The 26,113-nt window shown below is 38.3% G+C and overlaps 1 protein-coding gene across 1 annotated transcript in view; it reads left to right on the top strand.

The window, feature by feature from the left end:
- CNTN6 (contactin 6) overlaps positions 1–26,113 on the top strand; it is a 295,689-nt gene that overhangs the window by 162,025 nt on the left and 107,551 nt on the right. Inside the window, exons 5-6 of the mRNA XM_046683997.1 lie at positions 9,479–9,574; positions 24,681–24,884. Coding sequence (XP_046539953.1) covers positions 9,479–9,574; positions 24,681–24,884 — 300 coding nt within the window. The remainder of the gene's footprint in view (positions 1–9,478; positions 9,575–24,680; positions 24,885–26,113) is intronic.

Here is a 26,113-nt window from a genome sequence, read left to right as displayed (position 1 = left end):
TTCCCTATAACTCACTGGCCTATAAAACTGCTTCAAGATTCTGTGCTCCACTTAAGACGGTTCTTTCGGATGCTAGTCTGCCATCTTCCATCTTGCCAGCTTATAGCTTAATAAAATGCTGTTTCTCTGCCACCATCTTGCCTCTTGATGGATTGGTTTTTGTCTTGTAGCTAGCTGATCATGCCCTTTGTGCGGTAACACTATTATTTATTTTTCCCAATCAAATTGCTTTAACTTTTAATAAGTAAATTTGTTTGAAAGGGCATATTTCTTACCACTGTATCCAGAAAAATAGTGTCATTCTTCATAAATAGAAGGAAACTTTAAAAAGCAATGCATAGTTATTAAAATTTAAATATTTGTTTGCATAACACTAAGTGCATGCTCATACAACCACCAACCAATTATACCTACCCCACACATTGGTAATCTCTCCTATTCACCTCTCAAGGTTACTCTAAATATTAAAAAAGATGACAGAAGTGAAAGTGCTTTGGAAAAGAATGGGATTTTACTTAAAATAATCTCTCTCCCTCTCTCTTTCTGTGTGTGTGTGTGTGTGTGTCTAAATGACAATGCATGCAAAAATCCTTATCACTGAACCTAATTCCCCTCAGGGCTGAGCTGGAGAAAGCTGCAAAGGAAATGCAGATTGCAACTCTGACTCCAAAGACCTTGCTCAGAGTCAAACAATTTGATGGAAAAACAACAGTATTTAGCAACAACCCTGAAATCAGTCTCCCTAACTCCAATCGTACAAGTTCTTACAAATTGAAGTCAGTGGGATAAAAACTCTGGTAAACCCAGAGCTTGTGTCTGTGGGAGGTCTTTGAAAAAATGCTTTCATTTCACACTCCTTATATAAACAGGGGTAGTAACACATTTAGTCAGGCCCTCTGCCCGATTATCTTGAAAACTCTACTTTTCATAGTCTACGTAGATGGCAAATTTTGAAATCGAGCTCTCTGATTAAACCGTCACAGTGAATAAAAGGGCTCTGTCAGAAAAGGGCCACAGTTAGTGTAATGGTTTGCATTAACCACTCTTATCAAGGGGCTGGAGGCTTGCATTGTGGAAATCACTCCCTTTTACTCTAATGAGCATCACAGAAGTGGACCAAGAAGGAGAACGAGTAGGATTGCTCCCGAGAAGACACAGGTTCACCTGATTTGCCACCAAAACTAATCCCTCCAGCCCCCTTTGCTGATGACCTAGCACAAGAGCTAATCACTGCTGAGCCTCTGACCAAACTCCCTCGGACCTCTGGGATGTCAGTGGTCACTTTAATTTTTTTGCTACCACCTGCAAGACCTAAGTACCAGGACAGGGCTCTCTTCCAAAAGAGACAGGACAGATTGCACTCACTTACTGTTGGATAAAAAAAATTCTCCTTTGCATTCCTTTTTTGCCCCTTCTCTCCTTTCTCTACTTTTTTTCTTCTGGAGTCAGGCTTACGGGGGAGTCCCTATTCAGGCCCCTTCTAGCTGTGTGGCCTTGGGAAGTTACCTAACCTTTCTGAACTTTGGTATGTTTGTTTATGAAATGGGAATCATAGTACCTACATCTCAGAGCCACTGTGAAGATTAAACGCGAGGATGTTTATAAAGTTCCAGGAACTGGGAAGGGTCTCAGTAAATAAGAATTCCCCTCCCCCTGTGCTGGAAAGCCCTTCACTGCCCCCCTCCATAGCTCGTAGTTGTTGCCTTCAAAGGTTTAACCAAAATCTAATAAAAACCCACTCTCCTTTGGATTAGCTACTTCAGCGTCCACAATGGAACACATGTTTTCCCTCTGCCATGTGGAGATGCTCAGCAAAATCCTCAAGTGTTCCTTTTGGACAAAAACACGCCTTGATGACACACACAGCTGAGTCCACATCTTCCCACATGCTGCAGGGCATCCTTTATTCACGTGAAGATTTCACCTGTTCCAGATACTCCTCTTCTTGCACTTGAGCAATATTTGTACCATTTATTAATCCCAGGAGGCACAAATAGCCCTAAAAAAATCTCTTTAGAGATGATTGACTAATAAGATACTGGCTCTGTCCTACCTGTAGAATAAAAGATGTAAAAACGAACATTTGCCAAAAGGCACAGCGCGAGACAGTGAAGAAGCAGGGTGGCCTAGGATTTTTCTGGCTACGCAAACACCAAGCCAAGAGGTTACTTCTGCCTCCAGCTGGGCTGTGTAGCTTTCTGGGCAGCAAGGTTCAATGACCCTCTATCTAACAGCTTGTGTCAAGTTGGCAAAACATTCTCTGTAATAAAATGCAACATGATGTGTCAGTGCTTGACATAAAATTTACATGCTTTTGACGTTAGGCCATTTTTCTTTTCACTTATAACACTGAGCATTTGAGCTGGCCACTGCATGGGCAGAGAATGAAGGTCCAGACTCAGTCTTTAAGAAAATGGATTTTGTTACATCATCAGACACCAAGATGAAAACTGAAAATAAAGCCCATTTAAAAATTCGAAACATCCTACTTTTGTAATGTGCATGTGCATCACCAATAATATAATTAAAGTCCCCAACATCATTTATTTTGTACTTAACACCTTCTAAGCATTTTAAAGACATTACGTCATCATTCCTCTGCGACAGGTACTATTGTTAGCTTCATTTTAAAAGTGGAGAAAACTGAGCTAGAGCCTAATTAATTTGCCTTAGATCAACAGCTAATGCACAATGAAGCTAGCTTTTGAATCCACAGTCTGACACTAAACCTGTGCTCTTGATCATTTCATTGTATCACTAATAACCTTGTACAGAATTCATTAGTGGGTTGTTTAATCTTTGCATGCCTACTTAGATTTCTTCTTTTCTTTTCAGAAACACTGAAGACCTCAGTCTAATGTACTAGTTAAGTAATCTGGCATCTCAATCTATCCTGTGCCATGAACATTACATCACTCCATCATTCTTGTCTGCTTCTCTTTCACTCACCTAATTTTATCTGTGTGGAATACGCAAATTTAAAAAGAAGCAAGTTTGAAGACAGGCCAAGTCTGCACTTGCAGGGTTGTTTTTTTTTGTCATAGGTGTTGCTCCCCTTACCACTATTAGTTAGACAAATGAGTCCATTATAGAAAATCAAATCCAGTCTTATGTGTATATTATAATGGACCAATTATTTCATATTTGTTTATACTTATTCTATTTATTAAATGCTTCTCTCTGAAAACCTGGATGCTGGGCTGATAGAAAAGAATGCCTCCTCACTATTATCCTGTATATTTTAATCTTAAACACCATAAGAAAATGGCTCTTATGAATTCATTATTCCTAGGAAACAACTCACTTGCTTTCCATTTATTTATGAATTTTTATAAAAATCCTTTTATAAGGAAAAAGCGGGGGGAGGAATTTTCTCTTTGACTGTAAATGGATTTGATACCAGAAACTCTTAAAATAGCTCCTTACTTCCTGCTTGGACATTAGCATTCCAAGTTTATATCCAATATCGAGACTTAGCTATTGCCTCTTTTACAGGATTTGACAGTAGCATTGTGCTTTATTAGGTTATGTCATGTTATGTTACTGAGTTATGCTAGGAAACACAATAATATCATGAACACTCTAACTAAAGATATAGCATCCTGAAAATGGTGGTGGAAAATGAAAGTGGTCTAAGTAGAGATATTTTTGTATGCCACTTAATAAAGGCCTGGGGAAATTAATTACAGCGCCAAGACTTCCAGCTTGTTCAAAACCACCCAAGAAATACAAATAGTAACATGAACAATTTTGGTATTCCCCACGAGTGGTCCTCTTCAAAGGAGAAAACTGATGGAGAGATAGGAATTCAGAATAAGATTACTACAATGTCTTGAGATTTTTAAAGAGGACTTTGATTTCAAAAGTTACCTATATTGTATCTGGGAGTTCCGCAGACTAATGCAGAACTAGAGAATTATTCTTGAAATCTTTCGCCATTTTCCTTTCGCTGGGTGGGATAGCAGCATTTCCTTGCCCAGCAAAATGTTTTTGCCTCAGGCCAAAACAAAGCACATACCTCCAACACGGGAACTGCCTCATGAAGGTGAACAAGTGCTCCTCAGTCCTGTTTGCTCTAGCATAAGCTTTCAATGCTGCAACTTCTCCAGAAGGATTCGCAAAAAGGGGAAATAGTATTTGGTTGGTGGGGAAAAAAAAGAGCAGGTAAAAGAAATCTTAGAGTTTAAAATCAGAGTTAATGTCCTCAAAGAAACAAATAGCTGAAATTGCTTTTGAGGTGTGGAAAGAGAGAAAATGAGCACTGTCTCTGATTTGGGGGCAAATCTCAGCGTCTGTGTCTTGGGTAAAGCTCTAAATAGAAAGGCAATATATCAGGTGGATAAGCAAATACCCTCCGGAGCCATGGTATTTAGAATTAAAATTTTATTTCCTTTCCTTATAAGCTGTGTGCACTAGGGCAGATCCTTTAATTTCTGAGTGTGGTAGTAGGAGCTGGAAGGAAGTGAACTTCTTTGTAGAGGAGGGCAGGAGGATTTTGGTTCACCTTTGCTCCTGAAAGAGAAAACTGTAGTGGGGAGATTGTAGAAAAGAGAGAGAGAGAGAGAAGACATAAGCAATAGGGAGGAGGGGCCAAAGGACTTTTAAGGACTAAATAGCTAATATTTGATTTCCAGATGTTTGTGTTGCATCTTCCTAAATCAGTGAGATTGACAGTATGGTGATGGTGGTGCTTCACACTAATGTGTGTTCTGGTTGGGGGGAGTGTATATTTCTGTATGTAGGTCAGGATAAGGGGCTGAGTTCCTTGTCTGCAGGGACATGAGGGTGAAGATAAATCAAGAAACATACCTGGAGAGGGAAAAACAAGGATTCAGAGGAATGAGAATACCAGACACAGAGCTATTTCTAAATACTAAAAATACAGCACCTTCCTCCCCAACCCAAGAATGTGCAAAAATCTTTTGAAAGGCTTTGTGCTTTTGTGCTTGTTTATTTGAGCATGGAGTGTCAGTTTGTATGTTCTAAGTGGTAGCATGACCCCAGTTAACATCTGGAAAGAGGAATAGCATGATGTTTGAGAGGGTGAGCTCTGGATCCATACTATCTCCTGTTCAATCCTGTCTTGACACACAGAAACTGTGTGGTCTTCAGTCATGATTCTCTATGAACCTCAGTTTCCTCCCTCGTTGAATGAATGTGACAGTGGTACCTACATTCCAGAGTCCTCATGAGGATTCAATGAAATTGCTTCATTCAGAGTCTGGCACATAGTAGCTACTTTAATACATGAAAGAAAGAAAAAAAAGGAAAGAAGATTTAAAACATTAAAATAAAATAATTCATACATAGCAAACAGAGAAAGGTCCAGTTAATATTATTATTCAGATTTTAAACAACTCAACCGTACTATGTCCTGCTTGAAGCATGCACATTTTCCTGGTGAATATTTTTTCCTATCCCTGATTTTCAGGTGCTGTCCTCTTGGTTTGGGTCAATGAACCCTGAGTACCCACAGCCTTCCCTCCAAGCTTATGAGAGTTGGCAAGCCACTGGTCTCCTTCTGTGTCAGGGGCTGGCATCGCCAAGCACATCCTCTGATTGTGATCCTCAGGCACTGGCAGCGACTGCACAGTTTTCTTGCTTTAATTAGGCTGAGATTCATTCCTACACATGGCAGCTGCAAAGATGTGTTCTCCTCACAATTAGACATTGCCGCACTTCGCATTGCTTGGACTTAATTTCAAGTACGTTTTGGTGATCCTTGTCTCTCCTCTGCACATTGGTTGCTCCAGGAGAGAGCATATGGCCCTGTAATTCTTTAAAGCTCATTTTATGGGCCATTCTCAGGCACTTCCTGCTGGCCTTTGGAACAGAGCCTTGTTTGTGACTGCATTTTTGCTTATGCTCCTGCCAAATGCTTCCTCCAAAACCAGCAATAAAACCACAGGATCCGATAAGCCATGGTCATCAGAATGGCTTAATGAGAGCAACCTCGACAATCAGAGTCTTTAACAGCAACCAGCACTGCAGGACTTGTACCTTGAGCACAAGGACAGCCTGGGCAGGTCACCTTAGTGGTTAGGGGAATTTCTCCAAATATTAGAGAATTTGAGACCATCTCAGGGAACGATCTCACACAAAGCTATTTTCTCTTAAGCAAAAATGGATAGGGCAAAAATAGAAACTGGTGTCTCTCTTTGGCCTCTTCTTGTAGGAGAATAAATCAAGAGTCTTTAAAGGTCTTACAGAGAAAAGAAAATTTCATGGCATGCTCGAATGGCTACCTAATTCAGTGAAACTTGCCTTAAAATAATCTGGATTATTTCACGTTTCTGGCTAGCAGAAAGATACTTGAAATACAAGCTATATACTTAAAATAAATCTTGTCCAACGCATCTTCACATGAGACGGCATCTAGTTTAAATAAGGCAAAATTATATCTTGTCTATGATCTATGTGTTATTAATCTGTTTAAAAATCTGAATCATTAATTAAAACCCATGAATTAGTACCATTTTGGAATGACTGTGTTTTGATAGCTAACAGGACTTGTGTGACTTTTGAGAGAAGTTGATTTCCTTTCATGTCAGCTAATAGAAACCCCATTGTAATCATAAAAGGCTCGGAGAAATTATGTTACAAGCGGATGCTATTTAAGTGGAAGTGAACACAGACTATATTAAAGTATCAGTGGCCTTATCAACAGTGTGTTATAATGGCTTCTGATTAGCAGTGAAAACATGATTTATGTTACCAGGAATGTGAAACACTGACAATGTGACATTGAGAGAATTCAATCCAGAGCTTGTTAATTTCATAGAATCATTCAATTTCTCATTACTCCTTTGTGACAGTTTTCGTTTTTGTGACTATTAAAAAGTAATGACAATTTAATGAGATCTTTCAATAATAATAGTAAGAAAAAAATCATAAAATCCTCACCTGATATTATTACTAGAAATAGAAACAATGAGCTCAATATATTGATTTTTGGTTTTAAATACACTTTCTTAGCCTGATTCTTATTGAGTCACCTTTAAAATGATGCAAACTCAAGTTATGAAGGACTCCCAAGTCAAGGCAAACGTTCTCCTCAGTGGTGCCAACATATATGGGCTGATTTAGCTTTTCTATGGCCAAAGAGGAAAGGGGGTGCATTTGGTTAAAATCCTCTATGAGAAAGACATGCCAGGTCCTAAATTAATGTGAGGCTAATCGAGAGCAGATGGGGGAAGGGCAGGGGTTGTAGCTGGTAATAAGTAGAGTCAAATATTTTTATTATTAAAAGTGGAGTTATTTAATTTGTATGTCAGATCTATCCATCTATTTCACTGAACTCTTTTTACTTTTCATAGATAGAAAGCAAAGTGTACAAAAGACCACTTATTTTGGAAATAATATGGATCCCACCAGTAGTTTACTTCAATCATATCACAGTAAAGTTGTTAAAAATAAGCAAACCTAAAAAACTACGCACGCAGTTCATAATCTTTGCAATATTTTAAAAGATAGAGGTGTAAGTAAAGATTTAATAATCTCCACTTCCATGTCTCCCATTCACTCCACTGAGATAACCAAGATAAATTTTTTCATCATTCTGTAATTTTCTCTACACCAATTTAAAGAGATGCTCATATTTAAGTTTTTACTTCTTTTCTTCCATAATGGGAGAATGTCATAGCAGTATTTAGCAATTTTTTTTGAGTTAACAGTATGACTCACTATGCAAGGACTTTCCAAATTGATTCTTTAGATTTAATACATTCTTTCCAGTCATTGATGGCATTCCATTTTGTGAATGTTCCAAATATTGCTCAACTTTTGCATTGATTGTTTCCAGGTATTCCCTTTGTACTTTCAATATAATCCAAATGTAATATAATTGCTCATCATGTCCTGATTACGACTGTAGTCTCACTGATCCTTGTCCACTGTGTAACAGTAGCACTAACTTCCTTTCAATACCGCGAAACTTCTCTGCCATTTTCTACATGTGGGTTTTAGTTCTGCTTTTTTTTTCTGCAAAGAATGCTTTCCCTGCCCCATATCATCATTGCATTGTTATCTCTTTCTCATCCATCAGATCTACCCCCTCTTCTTTTCCTTCACAGGATATTTTAGGGTAAAAAGTTAGGGTAAATTAGCATACAAAAAATTAGGGTAAAAAGTTAAACTTCTGTAAAAAAGAGACCCCAAAATAAATGCCTCAAACAAGATAGAAGTTTACTTATTTCTAATATAGTGATCCAGAGTTGGTGTTCCAGATCAGCTGTGGTTCTGCTCCATGTAGCTACTCAGGTACCCAGGATAATGGTTGGCCCTTTTGTCTTCAACAAGATCTCTTATGTCGTTGGCAATCTAGATGGTGGTTGTGGTGGGTGGGTGGATGGGTAACATCAAAGTTTGTGGAGATTTCCTCTCAAACATAATAGGTGGGAGTTTTACTGTTATTTCTGCTTACCACATATATCTGCAACGATGTCTAGGAAATGGTTAGAAAAGTAAATTTTATCTAAAACCCTATTACTATGAAAGAAAGGAGAACATATTTTGGTAGACAACTAGAAGTCTCCAACCTACAACACTCATCACAATGTGTAAATTATATATTTATTTGTTTGATTTTTAACTGGTCTTCTCGTCTTTCTATTACATAGTGAGCACAATTAGGGCAAGGTAGATGCCTGCTATCTTCCCCAGTTTATCTTCTGCCCTTAATCCCCTTCCTGTCTTTTAGTAGGGGTTCAATATAAATTTGCTAAATGACTGACTGAAAGAATAAAGAAATTTTACAGGTGAAGAAACTAAGATTCAGAGAAGTTAAACAATTTGCCCATTCCTAGAGGCTGGGGGACAATTTTCCAGGAATGTTGAAAGCTTCATACTGCAAATAGATGGCTTAACAAGATAACTAGTCAGCTCTCTTCTAATACTGAATTTCTATGATTCTTTGATGTGGTAGGAAATTAGAGCACCCCAAACAAGATCATGAAGCTGCTTTGTGAAGGAGGAGAGCTAGAGAAATTAGAAAATATACCTTCTTTCTCATTGGCTCAGTCACACAGAACTCTTCCTCACACCATTCCATCCTAAATTCTCACAGACTCCATCTACATCAAAATGACAACCATTAATCTGAGTTGCTAGAAGACTGCAGCAAACTTGCTACATAATCTTTTTTTAATCACATTTTTTCTGGGCAGGGAAAGTAAATACGTGCTGGGCTTAAAAGATTTCCTGCTGGGCTACAGGCTGCCTGGGAGAATAAAAGTAAACAGATAGTGAATGATGTTAATAAATGTCTTTATCACATACTCTTTTTAATTGTATTGAAAAGAAAGAAGGAAAGAAAAACAAGATTTTGAGAGATAATCAATGTAGATAAATTGAACATCAACTAAATCTTCTAGTCAGCCAAGTATGAGTGTCCATTACTGTTAATAATAAAATGTTTATTTTTAAAATGCTTTTCCCCCAAGATAACTAATTCTGAACCTCCTTTTCTTTGTTTTCCAAGATATTGAAGACTTTGAAACCAAAACAAGAAGCACTGTGTCTGTCCGAGAAGGTCAAGGTGTGGTGCTTCTCTGTGGCCCGCCACCACATTTTGGAGGTATGGTGGGGGTACTTTGGATCTCACTTTTGTTGTCACTCAGGGAGTAAAGTAGGCACATTAGGTCTTGAAGCCAATGGTAGCCCTTCATCAAATCAAAGGGACACTTGAAAGCTCTTCAAGTTCATCCTACTGCATGCAAACAGTTCTACATCCAGATATTTTCTTTTAAAAATATTTATTCAAGCAGTCACTCAACAGAGATGTTCTTAAGGATATGCAGCATGCCTATCTTGTTATCAATTTACCCCACTAATTGGAATTAAATTTTGGATGGCACCGAAATAGAACATCTTCTAGCAATGGTAGAAGGCAAGCAATAAATGCTAATCTCTACTTTGGAAGAATCTGAATTGGCAGTGAATTAGCCTGTTGCCAGGGACCTATACCACCCACTGATTCTCTCCCCCTGGGGGTTACATTTTCTCAAATTCCACGTGGGAATATTTGGTAGATTCTCAGCCAACAATGAACCTGGAAGAGGCAGTGTGAAAATAAACATGGAGCCATTTCGTTTGGTACAATCCAATATCATACCGACTTTATTGTAGTTATCTTAATAATAACAGCACGTACTTACATAGCATAGATCTAAATACTTTATATGTATTGACTTTTTAAATACTCACATCAACTTCATGAGGGAGATACTATTAGAATTACACTTTTACAGATGAGAACACCAAGGTAGAGAGAGGTTAAGTAACTGGTCCAAGGTTACACAGCTGGTAGGCAGTGGAGCCAAGATTCAAACCCAGGTGGTCTCATTCCCAGACCCTGAGCAGCTTTTAACCACCACAGCCTTTATTCTAGTTGATTTCTACTCTGGAATGGGAGAATTTTGATTAGATAAGACAAATATTTAAAAATAAAATGAAAGCAACTTTTTTCCCCCTAATATTAAACCAAATCACGTTTACGATCCTTGAAAACATTTTTTCCATCATTTTTATTTTTACACAACCTTGTGAAATGCCAATACAAAAAGAAAAGGGAACTAATTAGAAATTAACAATATTTTTATTCAATGTTGTTACAGTATAGCATGGCATTACGCTCCCCTGAAATGTTAGGGGAGATTTACAATGCTTTCAATGTTATCTTGAGATAAAATAGTATAGTTCCAGAGCACACAAAAATTGGATGGTGCTTGTATTTTAACCATAGGAAAATTATTTTCAAGTGTCATAATCTAAGATGACAAGATAGGCAAAATCATGTCTGCAAGTCCTGTCAGTATATATCATTTTATTCTCTGACATTGCTCAAAGATTCTTGACAGAATTGAAGACTTTTCAATTTTGTTTACTATAAATAGGGATAAAGGAAATGTGAAATATTTGTAAATGAAGAAGTCATATATTTTTAAAAAGCAGCCAGGTAGGAAAAGCTTTCCTTTATCACCTTGTCAACTACCAACATTAAAGAGTATGTTGAGCTTTTAAAGCATATAAGACCCTCATTATAACGATGCCCCTCTGCTTAATGCCATGAGATTAAGTTACAGATATACAAAAACTGCCTTAAATTAAGACCTCTATAACCGAATAATTAATCCCTGTTGCATATGAGTTACGGCAGACATGCCTGATATCAAATTCTATTATGTCATAAGTCATGTTTTAGCAGGATTCCAAAGGTATTTGTCAAGGTTGACTTCACCCAGTTATCATAAGAACTTTCATCCTGATAGCTCTAGGATGTGCCACCAGCTTCCTCATCTCTACAAGGGCAGGAAAGATGGAATCCTGTTCTTTTGTTCTTCATAATTCTCCTAGATGAAAACTGAGGAAGTATTGGCAGACACTCTTTGATCCAATTGTACAAATAGTCATCAACTAGCCAGGGGAGAAAATATTAATAATAACAGTTACCAGTGATTGAATTGTTACCATGAGCAGGCACTCTAAGGGCTTTCCATTTACCTTCTCATTCCCATTATTCCAATAATTAAGAATAATAATTTTAAAGTGAAGAAACTGAGACTCAGATAGACTAAGTAAATCATTTTTCAGTTAACAAATAAAGGCAAGATTCCAATCCAGGACTTTCTGACTTCAAAACTGCCTGTGGATAGAAGACTCTATAGTTAATGCTTGACCTCAGGTTGCTTACCAGTTTCAATAACTCTTACACCTCCAGGTTTGCTAAGAGCCTTGAGAGTGGCTTTAACTGGCTCATTTAAAACAATTCCTTATTCTTCCTTTTCCTGCCTCACCTCCCTGTGAAGGTGAATTGTGCCAGGAAAGACTTCAAGAAAGAAGATACACACATTGGTTGGATAACCTTCAAATTGGATCAGTGAATGGTTAGTGTCAACACTATAGACAAAGGCAGACATTGTCTGTCTTTGTCTGTTATTTGTCCTTTGTTTAGGTCTCCCACATACATTTATATAGTTTTCCATTACTATGTAACAAACTACCAAAAACTTAGCAGCTTCAAACAACGCCCATGTATGAGCCCACAGTGCTGTAGTCAGAGGCCATAGGATGGTGTGGCTGGGCTCTCCGCTCAGTTTCTTACAAGGATAAAATCAAGATGACAAACAGACAAATTCTTTTCTGCAAAGTCTGAGGATGAGTCTACTTCCAAGCTCATTCAGGTTGGCTGATTTCCGTTCCTGCAGTTATAGGACAGAGATCGCCATTTCCTTGCTGGCGATCTGTTGAGGGCCACTCTCATCTTCTAAAGCTGTCCACATTTCTTGCCACATGTCCCTCTCCATCTTCAAAGCCAACAACAGAGAATCTCCTTCACTTAAATTGTCTCTAATGCTTCAAATCTCTCAAGCCAGGACGAGCTCCATCCTGTGTAAGGGCGCATCCGATTAGGCCAGCTCCACCAAAGATAAATTCACTTTCTTCAAGTCAACCACGCCATCTAATCTAACCTAGTTATGGGAGTGATCGATCTTTCACCATATTCACAAGTCCCAACACACTCAGATGGAGGGCAGGGGTGAATGGATGTCATTTTAGAATTCTGTCAGTCACAATTTGCCTTCCAAGATGTTTTCCTTCCTTTATTTCCATCACTCTAAAGGCTCCATATTTGCTCACCTACTGGGCAGACAGAGAGAGACGCCCTAGAAGTACGTAAATTGGGGCAGATGGGATTAGCAGGGCAGGATGGAGCAAATATTAGCATGGCTGAGTTATTTTTAAATCTGATGTATGAAAAGCAGAGATTCACCATAAATATTAACACATCTTGTCATAAAGAGAAGTACTACAGACTCCATAGTAATAGAAGGCTGAAATTTTCACATCATTTTTTGGACAATTTGGTCCTGTTGACTTTCTCTATGTACCCAGTCAGCAGCAATAAGTCTCACAAGTAGTTCAATCACAAGGGAGAAATCATGTTAAACTTGATATTATCAGAACATCCTGAGTTCTTTATGCTTTCTCTCTACGGTATTCACAGAAAACTTGCAAAACATTTCTTAACAAGGTGGGCCTATCAAATATATCTCAGGGTGTTTTATTTTAAGATCCTACAGGAGAGTAATGAAGATTATCAACTAGACTGAGTCCTGGAAATTTACCCAGCAAAGAGTGGCTCCTGGACCAAAACAAAAGATAGAAGTGTATAGATGGATTTCCCATGAAATGATTCGTCACAACTCAATGAAATACAGTAATGAGCATAAACCAAACTGATCAGGTGCTGTCGTATGGCTGTCCTTTCTTCCAAATAGACCAAATTAGACCTGACTCTACAGCGGCCTTCTTATGGATGCTTCCTACCCTTTTTTTAAGGCAACCACAAATGCAGCTGTGCTCCTCTTCTAGGAAGGGAGAATTTACACATAAAGTTTATTCCAGGGGGAAAGGTACCCATAGTGAAACAGAAAAGGAAGCTAGGCAATAATGCAGAACACAAAACTGGCACTTTCTGCTTTATCTCCTAGAAATGCAATATTTGGAAATAAAACAGAAAGCATTCCCTGTGCTCTTAGGGGAGAAGTATATTCACTCCCTCAATCCTAATCGGCAATCAGCTCCATGAATGTGACAATCTCTGCCACGAGAGCCAGACTCAGCCTTTGTTTCCATCTTCGTGAAAAATGTAACTCCAAAATATTTCAGAGAAATGTAAGTTTTACTGAAAGTTTTGTGGAAACAACACAGAGAAGGCCACGATGTACATCTGATTGAAACACTTCGTTCCCTATTAGACATCACTTTCCTTTCTCCTAAAGTCTCTCACCAATAGTCTTTGACTTCTCTCAGCTCCCAAACAGTCTCTAACAATCTCTTCCATTTCCTCTTATAGTTCTTGTCCACAATGTGGATACCAATCTAGAAAAAAATAATTCTTCTAGTTGGCCTCTTACTACTCAGTGGAATCCAAATATGGTAGTCAGCTAAATAAAAACCTTTTCTTCTCTCCGCTATGTTGCTGGAGGGTTCTAAGGTCATCCTTCTACACACAGGTTTATGTGACAGAAATAGGCGATGCAGTCTTAATTTCACTTACTCATTTGGGGAAGGGGTCACCGAGCCTTAGGTAGACTTTGAACTGTATGCAGAGAGGTGTTTTTCACCATAGGTTCTCACTCACCTCAAGGCCAACAGTAGCTTTTGTTAAAAGTCGCAATCACTTTGAACAAAGATTCTGCACAAGTCATTTGCAACAGGACTGAAAGTAGAATTTCCTCTAAATTTTAGAAAGGCACTTAAAACCCTTGAAGCCAAAGCTATTGGATGAATCTGAAAATGAGCAGTCAATAGATCTTCACACATGCAGTGAGCTAGCCCAGCCTCACAGGAAATTTTATTTAAAAATGACAGAGTGAGGAAATAATACATGTTGTCTAAAATAATTAAAATCACCTTCACTATGAAATAATAGTTTCACCATGTCCAAAGTAAAGCACATTCTTTCCTTTTATTGTCTGGATATAAAACTCTCAATCCTGAGCTCATAAAAATCATAAGTTTAAAATTTGTTTTAGAGGAAATGTTCCATTCTCTCCTCACATACAACTTCTAGGTTGATAGAACAGTTGAATTTATGGCAGTAGTTTGGAGCATCTGTGTCTGTAGCAGAAAGATAGCACTGTTGTTTTAGCCCAGCATTTGTATTTACGTCAATAAAAATGTTGATAATTCAACTTAAATTGAAAATCATTTCCAGCAAAATCTCAAATTGGGTTATAGAATAAAAAGAAAATTATACTGAGAAAAAGTGCAAAATTTTCATATCCCCTTGCTCCTAGTTAGTTTGTTTGTTGTTTCTGGAGTAAATGATAGTGGTATTGTCTTAGTAGGTAGGTCATATTGTCAGTAAAAATGTTAGTCTGGGGTTGTTTGTGTAAAAGGCAGACAGGCACAACCATTGATGACTGGTGGAATAATAGTGATAATAACCATCATTATTGAATCTTGTTATGTGTATTAACTCAACAAATATTTATTATGTCCTTACTGTCACTTATTTTACTGAGTTTTATGGATATAGTGGAGAGCAAAGCAACAAAGTCCTTAGTTCCGTGAATCTTACAATAAACAAATATAAGTATGGCAGATGGTAATAAAAGCTAGAGAAAAAAATAAAAGGGATAAGGAGTGGTGAGTGTTGCTATTGTATATTCCGAGGTCAAAGAATGCTTCATTGACATTTGAGAGCTAATGGAGTGAGAGAGTGAGACATTGAGTAGGGCAGTTCAGACAGAGGGAACAGCATGTGCAAAGGACCCGTGGTGGGACCATGTCTGGAATGCTGGGAGAACAGCAATGAGGCCAGTGTGGATGAAGAAAAACAAGCAAATAGAAGAGTAGATGAGGATAGAAGTACCACTGTCAAGATATTTTAGAACCTTTGAATTTTACTGTGAGCGAGATTAGAAGGCATTGTATGGTATTAAGCAGAAGAGTGACATGCTCTCTCTGACTTTCAGTTTTAGAATTTTTCTCTGGAGAACAGACCATAAAGGGGCAAGTATATAAGCAGTTAAATGGTGATGACAATGATTCAGGCGAGAGAGAGTGGTGATTTGAACCAGGATGATAGCAGTGGACAGGTGGATAAGTAGCAATCTTCAGTACATATTTAGAAAGTGTAGCTGAAATAATTTCCTGAAATATTGGTTGTAGAATGTAAGAGGCAGAGAGGAGTAAAAGATAACTCCAGGGTTTTGGGGCTGAGTAACTGGAAGAATGGAGCACCGTTTATTGAGATGAGGCCAATTAAGCGGGAGCAGATTTGGGGATGGAGGAAATCAGGGATTTGTTTTAAGAAATGTTTACTTTCAGATGTCTATTAGATATAAGAGTGCAAATTTTGAGTAGGCAGCTGGATTTACATGTCTAGAGAGAAAGGTCTGGTTTGGAGAGTGAAATTTAGAAGTTACTATATAAAAGAGGTGTTTAACACCACATGGTTGACTAATAGAAAGAGTGCCTACTATGCACTGGGCACTCAAATCAGCATTACGTATACCTCAACTCAGGTAACACTTGCAAGGAAAACTTCTCCATTTTACACACTCAACAATTGTGTTAAAGAGGTTAGTGTTAACTTGGCCAAGATCATGTGTCTGGATTTGGGATCCTGTTTAAACACCGCTACATTTATTCTGCTGCCTAATTTTGTCTGGCATAATCTGGCCCATAAACAGACACTTAATAATTGCTCAGTAACATATACAAGGAGACGGCAAGTGTTCTTATCTCTGTTGGAGAATATGCAAACACCAACCAGAGGGTAGACTGATTTGCCTAAAATTAGTGTATAGTATTACAACTAGAAAGATTATGCCTCTCCCACTCCATGTAGCTGGCCAAAGTCCCAGAGTTTATTTCTCTAGGTCCCATGCTCCACATATCCTCTCCACGTTCAGAATCTCATTCACTCCCAGGAAGAATGTTTTCCTTACTTTCCAGCACATCAAACAGAACTATTATGTTGCAGCCTGTAACCAGTTGTATAGCCTAGAGTTTCTCAACATCAGCACTATTGAAATTTAGGGTGAGATAATTCTTTGTTATACGGTTTGTCCTGTGCATTAGTAAGATGTTTAGCAGCATCTCTGGCCTGTACCCACTTGATGCCAGCAGTATCTATTCTCCCAATTGAGAGAACAAGAAATGTCTCCAGACATTGCCAAATATCCCCCAGTAGGCAAAATCACCCTTGGTTGAGAACCACTGGTATAGCACACTTCTTACATTCACTGTGTTAGTTTTGCCCATGGAGGATGGGAATTGAGAAGAAAACAGGAAGTCTGGTCCTGGCATATTCGCCTCCCATGACTTGCCCAGTCTTCCTTAGAAGGAGGTTTCCAGGAAGTTCACACAGAGCTGGCTGTGTTTTCATTCCTTCTCCAGGTAGGGTTTGCCAGTGCGCAAGCAGTCTGAGAGCTCCTTGGAACCTAGCAATAATAGGAACTCAGAGGGCCTTTACATAGTGGTTGTTTGTAGGCCACAAAGGCAGCCATCTCCATGATTCCAGACAGGAGGTGTGTAAATCAAAAGGGATCTAATAAAATCTAGGTGGTCAAACAGTAATTGTGGAACAAATGGGAACTCAAATAGGAGTGATTGTAAAGGTGTCAGGGCAGCTTTCTGGGTTACATCATAAACTTGGTCAGCACTAACACTGATGACTTCAACCCAGAAAAGGAATTGCTTTTCTTGGATTAGGTCTTTCCCACTGAGCTAGCATAACCATGATTTACCACCCAAGATCTAGACACATTTAACCCTGGAGCACTGAGCAAGGTTTGCAGTAAAGTACACTCATTCTGGAATATTCCAAAGGGGGGATTTATCCACTAAATCTGAGCACTAAGCTTCAAATTCTGTATTCTACTCATTTATTTCCTATCTCAAGAAACATGGTACCAATTTTGAGGTCCATACTACAGAACCAGTGGAAGATGTCAGTGTCAGTGTTTATCATTATTGGTCTCTTTCACATGAGATACTTCCCCTCTAATAAAAGAACATGCCATATAATGGGTATAATTGCATATATCTTTTGTGTTTGTATTTTAAACATCATAGTACAAGATATAGGGCTGTAAAAGATGTCAAAACATAATCATGCTCTGGGGAAAATAGGATTTGTTGTATGCTTGAGAGAGCAGCAGATAGAACCTTCAATTGCTTACTGCAGATCTGCCAATTCTAATAATAATAAAATTGTAGAGGATGGTGTCAGTGTGAAACTACAGACAATGCTTCAGGAAGGCCCAATTATCAGTCCGTTCTCATGTTACTGCTGAATCATCATAGGGAAAATGTATCACAATCATTAATAACAGATAAATGTCATAGATGGCGGAGAAAATATTTAAAAATTCAGTGGTTTCAACTTAAGTGGCTCATGAATTATACATTTAATTAAGAAAAGCCAAATGGGAAGGATTTTAAACTTCCAATTTGCAAGGTATTTTTTTTTTCTTTCCCCATTAAAAAATATACAAATTAAGCACGGCAGTAGCTGATGATGGAACAAAATAGATAAAAGCCCCCACTGCAGGCTGGCTGTTTGGATGAATGGGAAGAGGCAGCCATGAAGAGAAATAAGCAGGGACAGATGAAAAATACAGTGACAGGAGAGCCCACAGCTTAACATCACCAATTCACAGAGGGGACGCAAAAGGGCAGCTGGATTCTCCTTGCAGAGAGCCCCTGCAATCTTCCGCTCTGCTCTTTCACCCGTAAAATGAGGAGGATGGGCTGGAAGATCTCTCAGATCCCTTCCATCCCAGACATTCCATGAATCTATGAACTGAGGAACATCCTCTTCTCCAGGCTCCCACCCGTCACCCAAAGGCAAATAAATAGACAAGTTCGCCAACATTCTGTCAAAATCCAGGCTGTTTCCCTTCCTAGCATTGTGCAGAGGAAAATGAGTTTTATCATTGGTATCAGTAATTTTCAAAGTGGAGCTGTGGGAGCATCAGCATCACCTGGGAACTTGTTAGCAAAGTAAACTCTAGCTCCTTCCCAGATCTGCTGAATGAGAAACTCGGAGGGTGGGGCCCAGCAGTGTGTGTTGTACTAAGTCCTCCAGGTGATTCTCATTGCACACTGACATTTTAAGATCTCTGCTCTTGAGAGAATTACTTTTTAGAGATTTTATACATGTGTTCTATTCTCTGCTAATATTAGCTATAAGCATGTTGGAGTAATTTTGAATGACAGATTAATCTTCATTCTACAAGATTCTAAGGAAATTGAACACAGGACAGGCAGTGTTGATGGAGGAGGGAGTGGGTGGTGAGGAACAATCGTCGTAGATGTATGTAGGCTTGGATATACAGAGAGCTTGGGGTTTGGAAGGAAGCCAAAGAGAGCATATTGAGATGCATTGAGAGCGCAGAAAAAGAGGATCAGTTGTAGATACACAGAAAAGAAGACAGGTGGTATCAGAGAAAGAACAAAGGATATGGCATCCTAAGGATCAAGGTTCAAGTCCTACCCCTTCCACATGTTAGCAATATGACTTGGGGAAATTACCTTTATATTTCTAGCTCCAGTACCTTCTTCTATATAATGGGCATGTCATCAATAGCCAATTAGCCTCGTAAAACAATTGTTGGGGTGATGAAACAGGTATGAAATGAAAGTGCTCTTTAAATTTTTATTATTCTTTATGTAACCTTCCCCATTTTTGGACCACATTCTTCCAACAGCTTCGAAATGTTCCACTATTAAAGAAGGATACGCCACATGTAGGAACAGATCAGAAAGTTTTAGCAGCTAAGGTAAAAATGAGTTCACCAAGGGAGAGATGGAAATTACAGTCTCAGGTCCCAAGATTATAAGGTGAAGAATACAAAGATTTCTTGGTCTCTAGTGGCAACCTGTAATTTCTGTTAAGTTATGTTGGATTTCAGAGAGCTAGAGCTCATTCCTCTCCCCAAATAAGCATTGAATAAGGATCCTAAGCTGAGACATGGCCCTGGCAATTTGCTCAAAATTCTCTTTATTTCACAAAGGTGAGGAGTCACTAACAACAGGGGAATCTGAACTACATTTTTTCCTCCTGTATATTTTGAAGAAAAATTTGCTATCTAGATGGCTCTCTGGTTTCAAACAAAAATCCTTTGAGCACCTCTTTCATGGAGACGGAGCAACAGGCTTAGAAGCAAGGTAGCAAAGGACATCAGTAAAGAAACTTAGAAGCAAGAGACTCCATGAAATGATAAAAGACTCCAGTAGGTTCTTGCAAAAGAAAACGAAGATTCAATCTGTGAGAATCGGACAAGAATGTGAAGGCATATTTTCAAAAATAAAAATCAAATTGCATTTATGCATACTTGATCTAAAAGCATAGACTCTTAGGGAGATCAAAGGAATGTTGACGATGGAGTAGACCATTCATAGAAACATAGATTTAACCTCGCACCCATTGCAAAAATCTTTTTTGCAGCATCTCAAGCAATGCTCATCCTTCCTCTGCTTGGTCACCTCTCATGATAGAGTGCTCAATACCTTATAAATCATCTGCTGCTATAGCTCTGAAGTTTAGACTGGTTTTCTTTATAATAAAGGTCAAACAACCTTCTGTAACCCTCCCCCCCACACACAGCCACAAGTCCTACTTTTGCCTTCTGGACATCCGTGGAGAGGGCTTTATTTAACCCTTTAGGCACATGACAGCAATTTGATCTATGAAGACAGTTCAATTATTCTTCTCAATTTCCCCTAGCCCCCGAGTCAAATCTAAATTCTTATGAATTTCTTTTGTGACTTATCGGCTACCCTTTGCTGCATCTGGTTATCTATCTCTTGATATGCTCGGGATTTTTAATTCCCCTATCAGTAAGGGGTGCTCTGAACATAATATTCCAGTGAGTCATTTCTAGGGTGGTGGAAACACAGATTCCATGATACTTCACTCAGATATAATGAAAGTAAATTGCCAGAAGTAGGATTAGCTATCTGTATTTTAACAAGCTTCCTTAGCGATTCTAATGTGCTCTGAATAAAACACAATACTCCAATCTGAACGGTTCAGAATAATAAAAAATATTTTCTGTCTTATTTTTTACAAGTTGCAATTCACTCTAATGTTTAGCTGTCCTGACAGACACTATTTTCATCCTGTTGTTTCTTTTTTCCATTTACACAAATATTAGATGGTAATTAAAAATTCTAATATAAGAGAAATACATTGTTTACTGAGTAAAAGTCTTTTGTATTTCTTCTACTTACTCTGGGAAAACCACTGTATATATCCCTAGTTTTCTAAATTTAATAATTTGTATGAACAGACACACACACAAACATATACACACAAGGTCACATACACACGTAATTTTTTATTTGATCATACTAAACATCTTGATTTATAATGTGCTTTTCACATAACAATATATCCTAAATCTTTTTCTTCCTGAACACTACTTTTCTAGGTTTAATACCACTTTGTGCATTTTTACATTCCATCCATAAGTGGCTCTTCTTTTTTTCTTTTTGTGAGGAAGATTGGCCCTGAGCTAACATCTATTGCCAATCTTCCTCTTTTTTGCTTGAGGAAGATTGTGTTCCTATATTTTGAATGTGGGATGTCTCCACAGCATGGCTTGATGAGCACTGTGTAGGTCTGCACCCAGGATCCAAACCTGTTAACCCTGGTCCGCTGAAGCAGAGCACATGAACTTAACCTCTATGCCACCAGGCCAGCTCCATAAGTGACATTTTTGTTGCTGTTGCTCCTTGTCCTACCTTTCCCTCATATGTTCTTCATTCCTGATAATAATATCAGACTTCTGTCTGTATAGATGAATTTATTTTTATTGCAATCATTTTGAATTGTTGTTAGGATTTCATACTTTACCCCCTCTTCACTATTAATGGTCTATTTTTGCAGAGTCACTCTTTTCTTCGTTCCCCTTCCTTCCTTTCTTTCTTCCTTCCTTTCTTTTGTTCTTTCTAAAATCTGGTTCCCTAAATGTATTGTCAGTGCTGTATTTTTTTTTTCTTCGTGAAAGAGCTGAAAAAGATGGCAACATTTCCACACTCCCAGTTTCTCAAGGGTTTTTCTATATAGATCAGATTTTAGGTCAGGATGGCTGTCAATCTCTATTACCTGCTCGTACTTTAGAGACTTTCAATTCAGTATGGCTGGGGAAGAACGTTTCAGGTAGTCTGCTTCCACTGGAGAAAGACTGGTAGAACACATCAGAAATAATTAGCCTTTTTTCCATGTCTTGCTTCTGCACCAGGTTTTAATTAAGTGCAGATGACAAATGCACCCTGAGCCTCTGCCTGGACAAGAGGTCTCCAGTTGTTTCCACTGCTCTCCTGTGAGCTATCATTTCCAAGTTCATCTACAGGTGAAGATGTTTTGACCTGACTAGTGTATTCCTCTTCCCCACTGCCAGAACCTATACGTTCCACATATTTTGGGCATCCACTTTGATGCGGGGTTGGTGAGCCGAGGAGTCGAAAGAAAGATTTCTTAGACTCTTAAGATCTGGCAGTAGTGCTCTTTTATTTAGAGAATAGAATAGCAGGGGGACAGGACCCATGGGCAGTCAGAGCTTCTGCTGCATGGGGACAGGACCCATGGGCAGTCAGAGATGCTGCTGGCATGGGGAGCTGCTGCTGCCGCCACTGGCATGGGGACAGGACCCATGGGCAGGCAGAGCTGCTGCCGACATGTTGCTGTTGCTGCTGCTGCTTCTGCTGCCGCTTTTGCTGCAAAGTTGGGTGGAGAGTAAGGCTAAATTTAAGGCATAGGTATGTGAGTTATCTCTTTACAAGACAAAGAATATGTTAAAAAGTTAAAATGGTGTCAGTGCCCGTAGGGTCCGGCCATTTGGCTGTCCCACAAATTTTTAGATAAGAATCAAACCGGATTGAGTAAATGGCAGAAGTCACCGCTTGACTTTTATCCTCAGCTTAAGACAAAGGAGGATTTGGTGGGGGGGGGGGGAGGTCAGTTACATGAGGTTGCCAGACAGTAACCAACTTAAGTTCTTGCCTCTGGCATTAAGAGTTTCTACAGATAAGGCCATCCCCCTTCTTCCTGGCACAGAGAGGGAGGCATCTTTACAGATAGAGGTTTCCCTTAGAAATGTAAATCTTTCCCAACAAAGGGGCAAGCAAATTCCACTCCTCGGAGCCTGCTTCTCATCTGTAGTTTTAAAATTAACCAGCCTAAAAATCCTCATCACCTTTTACACCAGTCATATTCTTCCACTTCCCTAGATATAAATTCAATTCTACCTAGTTTCCATGATACATATTACTTCTTAGCCTTCAGATAGTACCACTCTTACAAAACCTTAATCCATGAAAATATTTTACTTTGTCCAAAGATTTCTGGCTAAAATCAAAAATTGGCAACACATGGGGTTGGCCCTATTGCTGAGTGATTAAAGTTCCAGACGCTCCACTTCAGCAGCCGAGATTCACTGGTTTGGATCCTGGGTGTGGACTTACTCCGCTTGTCCTGCATACAAAATAGAGGAAGATTGGCACAGATGTTAGCTCAGGGCCAATCTTCCTCAAGCGAAAAACAAAAAGGAAGGTGGCAGAAGATTGGCAAAAGATATTAGCTCAGGGTGAATCTTCCTCACCAAAAAAAAAAAACTTGCCAACACATAATTTTTGTAAAGATGTCGAATAACTGGAATTCTCATACATTGCTGGTAGAGATGTCAACTGGTACAACCACTTTGGAAAATTCTTTTGTAGCTTCTTATAAAGTTAAACCTATATCTACTTCATAGCTCACTCCTAGAAGTTTATCCAAGAAAAATGAAAATATCCACAGATAGTCTTATGAAAAAAGGTTAACTTCAGCCTAATACATAATGGTGCTAAGCTGGAAACAATCAATGATACGTAACAGTCCAAAGCTCATCAACAAGAAAGTGACTTAACAAATTGTGATATAGTCACAAAATGGAATACTGCTCAGTAATAGAAAGGAAAGCAGTACTAATAGTCAAAACAATATAGGCGAATATCAAAAATATGTTCAACAAAAGAAATCAGATACAAAACAGTACAATTCTGTTTGATTTCATTTTTATGAAATCCAAATACTGGCAGAAATAATCTATAATGATAGAAATCGGGTAGTAGTTACATTGGGAGAGACTAACCAGAAAGGGACATAAAATTTCTGAGGAAATAGAAATGTTCCATGTTTTTTAGGGGGTATGTGGTTACATAGCTTTTATAATTGTTACAAGTAATTGAACAGAACACTTAAGATCTGTACATTTTATAGTATGTTCATTATATCTCAATTATGTGTATCTATACATTTGTATTCATGTTTATCTATGAGATTTCTAGAGATAGATTGATGTTCAGAAAAACTGATGTGTTCTCTTTTATCTTCAAGTTTTTGTTTGTGCTCTGCTCTCTGAGCCATGTTTGTCTGATCATCTGTTGTTTGGATAGCTCTCATTCATCCTTCTAGTTTCAACATGGAATTATTCTTCTCAGAAGACTTTTCTGACTACAGATCATTCTGGACTCTTTCTCTGGGCTCTTCATGATGCCTCTGTCAAAGCACATATCATCCCACATTGTGATTATCCACCCTAGTGGTAATTAGTGGTAACTGGTGCAAGCTATATGAGGCATAGATTTTGCTTGGTTGTATTCTAAGCCTGAAAACAGTCACAGAATAGGTGCTCATAAATCATGTAATGATTGAATAAATGAAATCCAAGACTGATGGTAGAGTCATTGAACTTACATCTTCAAGTTAAAACTTTTAACAAGTGCCCCTAAGTGTGTTTAATGAAAGCATCCTTCTGACTGTACATTGAGAAACATTGCTTTAACATATTACTGGAGAAATTCAGTGTGCACTTTGAGCCTGTAATATTTTATATATCTTATAGCTTTCCTTACTAAGTTTATCTGCTTATTCTCTTGACATCTCATCATCACATTCTTAATCGCACAAAGCCAGTAATGGGCAGGGTGACCATATAATTTATCATCAAATTTGGTATATATTTGAATATAAGGAATGTTACAATTACATCAGGACTACAGGCATAAACTGGACAAACAGGGCACAATTTTATTCTAATTATAGAGAAGTAGGGCAAAGAAGTTTCAGATAAGAATGAATACAGTAAGGATAGTACTTATTTTTTTCTGTTTTCCAGATTTATCTTATGCATGGACCTTCAATGATAACCCCTTATATGTCCAAGAGGACAACAGGCGGTTTGTGTCACAAGAGACAGGAAATTTGTATATTGCCAAAGTGGAGCCATCAGATGTGGGCAACTACACTTGCTTCATAACAAACAAGGAAGCCCAGAAAAGCGTTCAAGGACCACCCACTCCATTAGTGCAGCGCACTGATGGTAAGACGATGAGTCATCTTGGGAATATATTTTGTTCCTGGCTCTTGAAGTCTGGGGAGATCTGTAGAGCTTTCCACTTCCCTCTGTGTCAATGGAGCCACATTATCTATGAATTGAGGTTCAACTCACAAATATGGAGAAAATCAGGTATTATCAGAAATATAATAGAAAATTCTACAATTCACCCACATGGTACAGTATACATGATTCTGCGTATACTGTGCCATCTCTTCTCTGGCGTTGGAGAAGATCATCTTTGCTTTGCCTAAGGAGTATTTTGTTTGAAAAGGTGTTCATTTGGGAGAGTAGGCCTGTGTGTGCACGTGTGGGTGCTGCCAAACTTCTTAACTGAATTAATGTGTTTTCAATGAACACAAGATGCCTCTTTCTTTTCCATAATTATTTTTTTCATTCACCCTTTATTTACCTGGCTGGAAAAAGGGGGAAAAAACTCACTTTGAAGGAAAGCAAAGCAAGCCAACATTAATTATGAGCATTCCAAAGAGGAATGAAACACAAGATTCATGCTAATTACATTCCCCCAGGGAACACAATTCAGATTGGGCTCTGACGAGTTTTGTAGCTTAGTCAAGTCATAGCTGGTACCACATTTAGAGAGCTAGAAAATCTAAGAAAGTCATCGAAGTAGAAAAATTCTCTAGGTGGTTTTTTAATTAAATATTCACAGTGGGAAATGTGAAATGCATCTGTTGATGCATTTTATGATCAGACTCTGGAATGGAAATTTGATACCTCATAGAGTGTTTCTCCTCTTTGAGAAGTTTAAGAAAAGCAAGAATATAATGCTAATAATTTCAAACAGAATTATGGAACTAGCTCTATACAGGGTGTTCTTATGACAGAGCTTTTATAATCACTAACCATCCAAATATATTTGCATGGTCTTAATTCAAAATTCAGCAACCACTAGATTTATTTATAAGTCCAATTTCTTCTCTCTAGTGAGCAATTTGTTCAGGACTGGAAAAGCTCTTAGCCAATAATATGCAGAGAGATTCTACCACATTTTTCCATTTTTTTCTGTCTATTCTTAGTTTCACGTCTCTCCTTCCTAATTTCTTCATTCTTCCATCCCCTCTATTCCCTTTGAAACACTTATGGTAAAAATAGACCAGAAGCATTATATATAAGATTTTAAAAAATTGAACCTCTTCTAAAAGTAGTCAATCAAGAAGACACATCAGGTGTCAAGAAAATAGAAAATATAA

Source organism: Equus quagga, chromosome 1, assembly GCF_021613505.1.
Source record: "Equus quagga isolate Etosha38 chromosome 1, UCLA_HA_Equagga_1.0, whole genome shotgun sequence".
Classification (NCBI taxonomy): Eukaryota; Metazoa; Chordata; class Mammalia; order Perissodactyla; family Equidae; genus Equus; species Equus quagga.
Note: the sequence above shows the minus strand (reverse complement) of the source record. Positions and strands in the feature narration are given on the sequence as shown.